The following is a 10,263-nucleotide window of genomic DNA, read 5'->3' on the forward strand; positions in this document are numbered from 1 at the left end:
TTGCCGACCTCCAGCTAAGGGGGGAAACCGGACATTTTACCCGAATCGGAGCTCCATAGCCCCGGGAAGAAAAAGTGACTTTGTCCCCTTGAACCTAAGGAGTTTGTTAAAAAAAAAAAAGAAATGCGTGTATGTTTTTTTTTTTAAAGTTTTTTTTTTTCCGACCTCCACCTACGGGGGGGAACCTGAAATTGTACCCGAATCTGAGCTCCCCAGCCCCGGGTAGAATTAGTGCCATCGTCCCCTTGAACCAAAATGCCCACACAAAAAAAATAAAAATACTGAAACGGGGGCTTAAAGGCCCACAGGGACCCCTAAAGGGACATGGCGGTTCACCACAAAAATTAGGATCCCACACCCGCTTCCTTGGGCCTGCATGGGAACCCTATTTTATCGACTATTAAGCCCCCCACGTAGTGGGGGCTTACAGCTCCTGGGTGGAGAACAAAGTCGGAGTTAGCGCGGCCAATCCGCCGCCCGGCCATCTGGTCGCCGCAGCTCACTGGGCCATCTGGTCGACCCACAGAGGGGCGACCAGATGGCCCAGTGAGCTGCGGCGACCAGATGGCCGGGCGGCGGAACGGCCGCGCTATCTCCAACTTTGTTTCCCAGCCAGGCGCTGTAAGCCCCCACTACGTGGGGGGCTTAATAGTCGGTGAACTGCGTGACTCGTGGGGCCCTGTGCCGGGCTAAACCCGCCTTAGGTCCCCATGCAAGGGCTCCATGATGGCGGGCACCTGGGCCGGTCTAAACACCCCCCTTAGAACTGCGTGACTCGTGGGGCCCTGTGCCGGGCTAAACCCGCCTTAGGTCCCCATGCAAGGGCTCCATGATGGCGGGCACCTGGGCCGGTCTAAACACCCCCCTTAGAACTGCGTGACTCGTGGGGCCCTGTGCCGGGCTAAACCCGCCTTAGGTCCCCATGCAAGGGCTCCATGATGGCGGGCACCTGCTCCGGGCTAAACCCACCGTAGGTCCCCAGGCAAGGGCTCCATGATGGCGGGCCCCTGGTCCGGGCTAAACCCACCGTAGGCCCCCAGGCAAGGGCTCCATGATGGCGGGCCCCTGGTCGGGGCTAAACCCACCGTTGGTCCCCAGACAAGGGCTCCATGATGGCGGGCAGCCGGGCCGGGCTAAACCCACCGTAGGTCCCCAGGCAAGGGCTCCACGGTGGCGGGCCCCTGGGCCGGGCTGAACCCACCTTTGGTCCCTAGTTTAGAGCTCCATGGTGGCGGGCCCGTGGGACGGGGTAAACCCGCCTTCCCGGCCGTGCCTTCCAGAGCAGAGTGGCTGCGGAGCAACTCCCCGGGTTCCCCCCTCCTCCCCTCCCGAGCGAGTGTGGGCCTAGATAGCAGCCCTGCGCTGCGGCGATAATAGTTCATAGACACAGCTCTCACACGACATGGTGGTCGGCTCTTAAAAGAGCCTTTGGGTTGTTTTTTTTTTCCTTTTTTTCCGTGGTTTAACCGCCGAATCCGTAGAGAGTGCGGCCCTGGCGCTTCAGGGCATAGACCACATCCATGGCGGTGACGGTCTTCCTCTTGGCGTGCTCGGTGTAGGTGACGGCGTCCCGGATCACGTTCTCCAGGAAAACCTTGAGCACCCCGCGGGTCTCCTCGTAGATGAGGCCGGAGATGCGCTTGACTCCGCCACGGCGCGCCAGGCGGCGAATGGCCGGCTTGGTGATGCCCTGGATGTTGTCCCGGAGCACCTTGCGGTGTCTCTTGGCGCCGCCTTTGCCGAGCCCCTTCCCTCCTTTGCCGCGTCCAGACATGTTCTCTTCTCGGTGCTGGGAGCAGAAATGAAGAGGAAAACCAGCACCGGCTGCTTTCTATGGAGGCTCAGCGGACCTGCGCGGGAGCTCCAAGCGCCCACGTGACGCCCTGTGAGGCGGGAGAGCTCGGACCCGGCCCGCCTTCTGCAGGAAGCGGGGGCTGGAGCGGCCGTTGCCTTCTGAAAAAGAGCGGGCTCCCAGCCCGCCTTTGTCATGGGCTGGCTCAGCAGCTGCCGCTGCCGGTGCACAGATCACAGTCAAACACACGCAAGCACCTCCCTTCCCGGCCTCCCCTTGTGACCGCGGGCCACCCATCCCCTGCGTTCGGAGCCCCCTGTCCAATATAAGCAGAAGGCTCTGTATGTTTTAATGGAGCCACACACGTTAGCGGCCTCACCGGCACCACCCCGCTGCGTTTGGCCGCCTGCAACCTCGTAGCACTGCCCACATCCCGCGCCCGGCTGGGGCAAGCCTGCAAAATGTGTCCCCCAAAAATGAAAAGAAAAAAATATATATGTATATATTGTTTGAAAAAGAGCGCGCTCCCAGCCCGCCTCTGTCAGGGGCTCCCGATGGGGGGCTCAGCAGCTGCCGCCGGTGCACTGATCAGTCAAACACGCACACTCCTACCTTCCAGCCCCCCCCCCCCCCCCCCCACTTGTCACCGCGGCCTGCCTAACCCTCGCGTTCGGTGCCCGCTCGGCTTGGCTCAGCAGCTGCCGCCGGTGCACTGATCAGTCAAACACACACACTCCTCCCTTCCAGGCCCCCACTTGTCACCGCGGCCCGCCTAACCCTCGCGTTCGGTGCCCGCTCGGCTGGGGCACGTCTGCAAAACGTGTCCCTGAAAATTAAAAATTATATATGTATAACAAAAACATCGATATGGTCTGCCTCATGCTAGGCTTTGGGACGGGACAACATTAAAGTGTACGGCCAGAGCTTGGGCATGCCCTCCACTACAAAGCTACGGTGGCGGGCGCTGCCGCATCTATGAAGCCGCCAGAGTAACACCTCGGCACGGATACGCTCTTTGATGGAGTCTGTGGATGGCCCTGAAAAGAGCCTTTGTGTTTAGGGTGCGTTTCCACGGTGGTCTGCGGGCCTTTACTTGCTTGCTTTGCCCTGTGCCTTGTGGCTCTCGGTTTTCTTGGGCAGCAGCACGGCCTGGATGTTGGGCAGGACTCCTCCCTGGGCGATGGTGACTCGGCCCAGCAGCTTGTTCAGCTCCTCGTCGTTGCGGATGGCCAGCTGGAGGTGTCTGGGGATGATGCGGGTCTTCTTGTTGTCCCGGGCGGCGTTGCCAGCCAGCTCCAGAATCTCAGCGGTCAGGTACTCCAGCACTGCAGCCAGATAGACGGGGGCACCGGCGCCCACCCTCTCGGCGTAGCTTCCCTTCCTGAGCAGCCTGTGCACACGGCCCACGGGGAACTGGAGCCCGGCTCTGGAAGAGCGTGTCTTGGCCTTGGCGCGGGCCTTTCCTCCTTGCTTTCCGCGTCCAGACATGGCGATCGATCTAGGGTCTCAGTCACACAACAGAGAGAATGGTACTGCGCCTTCTGCTGGACTCCGGTAATATAAAGACTTCGGGAGCGTCTGATTGGTTGACAGCTAGGCGCCGATAGTACTTTTCAATGGAGGGAGGCGGGCTTCTGTTTAACCAATCAGTGTCCCAGAACCGCATTACAATAGGAAGTGGGGGCCCTGCCAATGAGAAAGGAGAAACGGGAAGAAGCTGCTTTGCACGCCCAGCCTATAAATACAAGTGCCGGACGCCCAGGCATCATTTCTCTCGGCTCCACAGCAAGCAGCGAAAGAGCGTCGACCATGCCTGAACCAGCCAAGTCCGCGCCGGCACCCAAGAAGGGCTCCAAGAAAGCGCTCTCCAAGCCGCCCAAGAAGGACGGGAAGAAGCGCAAGAGGAGCAGGAAGGAAAGCTATGCCATCTACATTTACAAAGTGATGAAGCAGGTGCACCCGGATACCGGCATTTCCTCCAAGGCCATGGGCATCATGAACTCCTTCGTGAACGACATCTTCGAGCGCATCGCTGCAGAGGCTTCCAAACTGGCTCACTACAACTCGCGGCGCACCATCACCTCCCGGGAGATCCAGACCGCAGTCCGCCTTCTGCTCCCCGGAGAGCTGGCCAAGCACGCCGTGTCGGAGGGCACCAAGGCCGTCACCAAGTACACCAGCGCCAAGTAAGGCTTCCAGGCGCACCCCAACGAACACAACGGCTCTTTTAAGGGCCAACCACTTCCTCCCCTAAGAGCTAACGTGCTTCTATTATGACCGGAGAAATGTGTTTTGGAATATGTGTTTTTTAAGGGTAATGTTAAGTGCAGAAAGGCCCGCTCTCACGGGGCTTGCTGCAGACCGAGGGCCGACAGCAGGCAACCCGTTCCGCCTCTTTAAATTAACATGTCTATATGAATGGGACCAAGTGTCACATGAGCACTGTAACGATGAGGTTCAATAAACCCACTGGGGAATTCACACATCTGCCCCCCCCCCCCCCCCCGGGCTTATGGTTTTCCATGTTGGGGGCGAACAGTGTCTCTGTGAGCGGGTTTAACGTTGTGTTTGTACTTTTAAGACCCTGGGGAACGGCGTTAGTTCACCCCGGGGCAAACGTTCCCGAAATCAGACACACGAACCCGATGTACCGGGGACACAGATGCCCCTTAAGCGGTGGCTTGTGACCAGCGGATCCCTGCACAACCCCCTATAAAAAGGCTTTTTATTATTAGATGGACACATTGAACAGGCGTTTATGCACTGTGAACACAGAGTGCTCTGGTTAACCCAGAGCCGGTATAAGTTGCCCAGTGACCGTGGTACTCACAGCACACCCTCCCTAACCTGTAAAACACATGCCATGACAGATAAGAGAAGCTCGTAGGTGACAGGGTGGTGGCCCTTAAAAGAGCCGTTGTGGTGGTGGTTGTTCGGGTCGGTCCGTCTCCTTAGGCCCTCTCGCCTCGGATGCGACGGGCCAGCTGGATGTCCTTGGGCATGATGGTCACCCTCTTGGCGTGGATGGCGCACAGGTTGGTGTCCTCGAAGAGCCCGACCAGGTAGGCCTCGCTGGCCTCCTGCAGGGCCATGACGGCGGAGCTCTGGAAGCGCAGGTCGGTCTTGAAGTCCTGGGCGATCTCCCTCACCAAGCGCTGGAAGGGCAGCTTGCGGATGAGGAGCTCGGTGGACTTCTGGTAGCGGCGGATCTCGCGGAGAGCCACGGTGCCTGGCCGGTAGCGGTGAGGCTTCTTGACTCCTCCGGTGGCAGGCGCGCTCTTGCGGGCTGCCTTGGTGGCCAGCTGCTTGCGGGGCGCTTTGCCGCCGGTGGACTTGCGGGCTGTCTGCTTGGTGCGGGCCATGGCGGGAGCGGTCTCTCTCAGCGAAGGCAGAGAAGAATGGCGTCTACCAGGGAAAGAGCCCTATTTATGCCCTCACAGACGGAGGGCTGCTCTGGTTGGCTGAGGAGACCGCCCCACGTTCGAAAATAGCCCGCGGTGTGCAACGATTGGATACTGAACTGGAGGCTGCAGCCTAGCTGTCCAATGAGCTGTGGATAAAAGAGACCCCCCCCTTGGATGATGGCGCCGGAGCCCGCGCCTCGGTCAGCCTTTGTCTCCGTCCGTCCATCCACTTGTAGTCACGAGGACGACTCGACCCCGGTCAACCGGGAGAGGAGCCCGAGATGTCATAAGCACACTGCCCTTGGTCACTCTGGAACACGCCCCCGTTACCTGCGCTCGATTGAAAGTTCACAATCGTCTGCTTTATGCAGGCGCTATATCGAGTCTGCCCGGATACAGTGAAAGCACCAACACAAACACGTTTATAATAAACTGAGGTCTTATAACTCCCAGACCCGCTTTTTACCCTCACCCTGGAGCACGCAGTTACCTGCGCTCCAATTAAAGTTCACAATCATCTGCTTTATGCAGACACTATTTAGAGTCTGCCCGGGTACAGTGAAAGCACAGAGACACACACGTTATTGCACATGTATTATAAACGGAGGCCTTATAACTCCCGGACCCCCTTATTTTCTATGTAATAACGATTTCAATCCACGCAGCACCGAAAGAGCCGTTTATATGGCCAAGATCACACGCGGCACTCGCGTGTGGAAAAGTGCGCTATGGATGTATGGTGCGGTTTATTTTTGAGAAGTGGGGCCATTGGGTGGGTGCAAAGGTGGGGAGGAACACGCTCTCTTCTAGATAGGGTGGTGGCCCTTAAAAGAGCCGTTGTGTTTGCAGTGTCTCGGTGCCAGCCCTTACTTCTTCTTGGGCGCTGCCTTTTTGGGCTTCGCTGCTTTGGGCTTGGCTGCCTTGGGTTTGACTACCTTGGCAGGGCTTTTCTTGGCTACTTTGGGCTTCGCCGCCTTGGCTTTCGCTGGGCTCTTGGCAGCCTTCTTGGCAGGGGCAGCCTTGGGCTTCTTGGGGCTCTTGGCTGCTGCTGGCTTCTTGACCTTCTTCGGGCTCTTCTTGACCCCCGCGGGAGCCTTTTTGGGCTTCGCGGCGGCAGGGGCAGCTTTCTTGGCCGCTGGCTTCTTGGTCTTGGCAGCTGTCTTCTTGGCTGCCTTCTTGCCCTCCAGCTGCTTCTTGTTCACTTTGAAGGACCCGGAGGCCCCGGTGCCCTTCAGCTGGGCTAGGGCGCCTTTACTGACCAGGCTCTTCAGGGAGACCTTAACGCGGCCCTTGTTCTTGTCCGCATCGTAGCCGGCGGCGGTCAGCGCCTTCTTCAGAGCCACCAGGGAGACTCCCTTCCTCTCGGCCGAGGCGGTCACACACTTCAAAATCAGGTCGGACACGCTGGGACCGGAAGGCTTCTTGGCCTTGGAGGCCCCCGCTGCTTTCTTCTGCTTCTTCTTGGGGGCGACCTCAGCGGGAGGAGCCGCGGCGGCTGGAGCGGTTTCTGCCATTGCAATACGAGTCTCGGCGCTGTCACAGAACAGAAATGTACCTCCCAACCCGAGCCCCGTGCATATATAGGGAGGAGCCAGCCCCTGATTGGTTCCGAGGAGTGAGGGCTGTGTGCGAGGCGCACTCGGCTCTCTGCTCCGAGCTGACTTTTGTGTTTCCTACTATCGGATTATCTAAGTTTTTAAACACAATCCGTTAAACACACGCTCCCATACACACATGAAAAGAAGCCCAACTTCAACCCCTTCCCGTGCCCTCCCCCGTTTCAGCCGACCCCGTCCTCAGAGGCTTGTAATCCGCCGTGAATCTCTGCCCTCCCCCGATGGCTGACGCCCCCGTGCCTTGAATCCCGGGCCCCGGGCCCCTTTCCCCCGGTCCACCCTCGCGCTCTGAGGCCGGGAGCGGCGGCCCGCGGGCGGGAGGGGCCTCCTGCAGGGAGCGGGCCCTGTGGCGTCACAATGGGGCTCAGGGGGACGCGGGGAGCGCGTTCTGGAACGGGCCGAAGTAACACAGGGCTCCGCCGGCCGAGCGGGGAAGCGAAGACAACAACAGGGGGCCCCGGCCCGGGGGTCAGGGGGGCCCTCGCCGCGCGCCTGCACCCTCGGCTGTGGCACCCACGACTCGGGGGCAGCCGGGGGATTTTTACAAGCAGCGGGGCACGGGCCGGGCTCAAGACTCACGGGCATCACAAGGCGGCTGCGCGCTGGTAGCTTCACATGCAGCCAGAGGGCATTCACTGCCAAGCGCCGAGCTGGAGGAGACGGGGGCACACTAAACATAATAAACACACAGTGACACAATAGAGGCAGGCGGCCGAGTTAGACCTACATTGGCACCCAGCGTGAGAGCAGAAGGTGTGAAGGCACCTGAAATGGTGACCCCAGTACCTGCATGGAGGCACTCTGCTGAGCTGATGTTCACAGCTGGAGTTAGGTTTACATCTCAGGTGACATCTTTGGACGGGAACCGACCTTAACAACGCGGTCAAAACACCGCAGTACATTTCGATCGCTGCATTTACAACGCAAGTCTTTTCCACGACTTGCACGGGAGGGCGCACTAGACTATGGAATAGTGCGATTTACTATTCCAACACCTTCCCTACCTTACTTAGGCTGGAGTTCGAATAGTAAATCATACTATTCCTAAGTCTAGAGCGCCCTCCCGTGCAAGTCGTGGAGAGCGCCTAAAACAGCAATGTAATGTACCGCAATCTAATTGTTACATCATACATCCCACAGTACAGAGTGAGGCCTGTGACTATCAATGTTGTATTGAGCCCGATTGCTGGGGTGGGGACCACTCCTGAATCAAATGGCATGTCAAGAGTGCGACCTGCGCCGACAAATCAGATTCTGCGCCTGGCAGCCTGATTGAGGTCTACTGCTAATTACAGGTTTTCGCCTTATATGTAGGTAGAGGGAAACACAAATAAAACACTTCTCATAGTCCAAGACGTACATGAACACCATTCACAGTTTCAGATCTTAGCCTTCAGGTACCCTGGCCCATCCCTAGCTTCCAGGAACCTGTTTTAGTAATATATCTGATACTATGAGGTTTCCAGAATAAAGGGGACAACGTCAGCCCTTCTTCCCAGAGATATAGAGCTCCGCACAGGAAAATATTTCACGTCTTTCCCTGGGGTGGCGGTGTAAGAATAAAATACTTCACACGGCCCAAAACAGCACAAAATAACCCAGTCACCATATCAGAATAGAGCCTTCAGGGCTCTGGGGCATTTCTAGCCACCAGGGACCTGCTTTAGTGATATTTGTGACATTATGAGGTTTTCAGATTCAAGGGCACTAAGTCACTCTTTCTACCCAGGGATTTGGAGCTCCAGGCAGGGTAAGATTCAAGATTTCCCTCACGAGTGGAGGTGAAGAAATGAAAACACTTCACCTAGCCTAAAAGGTACATACACCCATTTGAAAGATCAGGCCTTGGCCTGCAGAGACATGGGCACATTTCTATCCACCAAACACATGTTTTAGTGATAAATGTGAAATTATGATGTGCTCAGCTGCAAGGGGACAATGGCACTCCGTCTACCCAGAACTACGGAGCTCTGCATAGGGTAAGATTTCAGCCTTGCCGCCTTGGATTTGAGGGAAGTGTTTTACTTCTCCGCCTCCTTCCAAGGGGAAAACCTGCGATCTCCCCCTGTGCATACTTCCATAGCCCTGGGTAGAAGGAGCAACTGTATCCCTATGAAGATTAACACCTCCAAATGTTACATGTATCCCAAAAAATGGTGCCTGGAGGTTGGAAATAGGCCAAAGGCATTACAGGCCTTTCCCGACACTGCGAAGGGGAGAAATAGACCTTATTGGGCATGTGAAATGTTTTGCTTTAACACCTCCAGCCAGGGGGATACCCTGAATTCTTACCCTGCACTGAGCTCCATAACCCTGGGTTGAAGATGTGACTCCTTCCCCTTGAAGCTTAACACCACCAAATGTCACAGGTATCAGTAACATTGGTGCCTGGAGGCTGGAAGCAGGCCCAAGGCCTTGCAGGCCTTCCCTGATACCGTGAAGGTGTGAAATAGACATTCTTGGGCATGTGGAGTGTTTGGCTTTAACACCTCAAGCCAGGGGGATAACCTGAAATCTTACCCTGCGCTGAGCTCCATAACCCTGGGTAGAAGGTGGGACTTCTTCCCCTTGAAGCTTAACACCACCAAATGTCACAGGTATCAGTAACATTGGTGCCTGGAGGCTGGAAGTAGGCACAAGGCCTTGCAGGCCTTTCCTGATACTGGGAAAGGGTGAAATACACTGTACTGGGCATGTGAGGTGTTTTGCTTAAACACCTCCAGCCAGGGGGATAACCAAAAATCTTACCCTGCGCTGAGCTCCATAACCCTGGGTATAAAGTGTGACTTCATCCCCTTGAAGCTTAACACCACCAAATGTCACAGGTATCAGTAAAATTGGTGCCTGGAGGCTGGAAGTAGGCACAAGGCCTTGCAGGCCTTCCCTGATACTGTGAATGGGTGAAATACACATTGCTGTGTATGGTAATTGTTCTATTTTCACGCCTCCAGCCTGGGGTGAAGCCTGAAATCTTACCCTGCGAGGAGCTCCATAACCCTGGGTAGAAGGTGTGACTTCATCCCCTTGAAGCTTAACAGCACCAAATGTCACAGGTATCAGTACATTGGTGCCTGGGGGCTGGAAGTAGGCCCAAGGCCTTGCAGGCCTTTCCTGATACTGTGAAGGGGTGAAATAGACTTTATTGGGCATGTGAAGTGTTTTGCTTTAACACCTCAAGCCAGGGGGATAACCTGAAATCTTACCCTGCACTGAGCTCCATAACCCTGGGTAGATGGTGTGACTTCTTCCCCTTGAAGCTTAACACCGCCAAATGTCACAGGTATCAGTAACATTGGTGCCTGGAGGCTGGAAGTAGGCACAAGGCCTTGCAGGCCTTTCCTGATACTGGGAAAGGGTGAAATACACTGTACTGGGCATGTGAAGTGTTTTGCTTTAACACCTCCAGCCAGGGGGATACCCTGAATTCTTACCCTGCACTGAGCTCCATAAC

General features: G+C 56.6%; 5 protein-coding genes across 5 annotated transcripts; 1 reads left to right on the top strand and 4 right to left on the bottom strand.

Annotated features, from left to right (window-relative positions):
• Positions 1 to 1,123: 1,123 nt before the first annotated feature.
• Positions 1,124 to 2,323, bottom strand: LOC144807545 (histone H4). The gene has a single exon (XM_078673181.1). The coding sequence runs from the start codon at positions 1,772 to 1,774 to the stop codon at positions 1,463 to 1,465; it is 312 nt and encodes a 103-aa protein (XP_078529307.1). The 5' UTR covers positions 1,775 to 2,323; the 3' UTR covers positions 1,124 to 1,462.
• Positions 2,324 to 2,659: 336 nt separating this feature from the next.
• Positions 2,660 to 3,342, bottom strand: LOC144807519 (histone H2A type 2-C-like). The gene has a single exon (XM_078673154.1). The coding sequence runs from the start codon at positions 3,278 to 3,280 to the stop codon at positions 2,882 to 2,884; it is 399 nt and encodes a 132-aa protein (XP_078529280.1). The 5' UTR covers positions 3,281 to 3,342; the 3' UTR covers positions 2,660 to 2,881.
• Positions 3,343 to 3,501: 159 nt separating this feature from the next.
• LOC144807504 (histone H2B 1.2-like) lies at positions 3,502 to 4,033 on the top strand. Its single transcript, XM_078673138.1, has one exon. The coding sequence runs from the start codon at positions 3,602 to 3,604 to the stop codon at positions 3,980 to 3,982; it is 381 nt and encodes a 126-aa protein (XP_078529264.1). The 5' UTR covers positions 3,502 to 3,601; the 3' UTR covers positions 3,983 to 4,033.
• A 269-nt stretch (positions 4,034 to 4,302) lies between these two features.
• LOC144807533 (histone H3) lies at positions 4,303 to 5,388 on the bottom strand. The gene has a single exon (XM_078673167.1). It carries the CDS (start codon positions 5,152 to 5,154, stop codon positions 4,744 to 4,746), a length of 411 nt encoding a protein of 136 aa, XP_078529293.1. The 5' UTR covers positions 5,155 to 5,388; the 3' UTR covers positions 4,303 to 4,743.
• Positions 5,389 to 6,062: 674 nt separating this feature from the next.
• On the bottom strand, positions 6,063 to 6,772 carry LOC144807557 (histone H1.01-like). The gene has a single exon (XM_078673195.1). The coding sequence runs from the start codon at positions 6,708 to 6,710 to the stop codon at positions 6,063 to 6,065; it is 648 nt and encodes a 215-aa protein (XP_078529321.1). The 5' UTR covers positions 6,711 to 6,772.
• Positions 6,773 to 10,263: the final 3,491 nt, after the last annotated feature.

The sequence above is a fragment of the Lissotriton helveticus genome, unplaced genomic scaffold, assembly GCF_964261635.1.
Source record: "Lissotriton helveticus unplaced genomic scaffold, aLisHel1.1 SCAFFOLD_559, whole genome shotgun sequence".
NCBI lineage: Eukaryota > Metazoa > Chordata > Amphibia > Caudata > Salamandridae > Lissotriton > Lissotriton helveticus.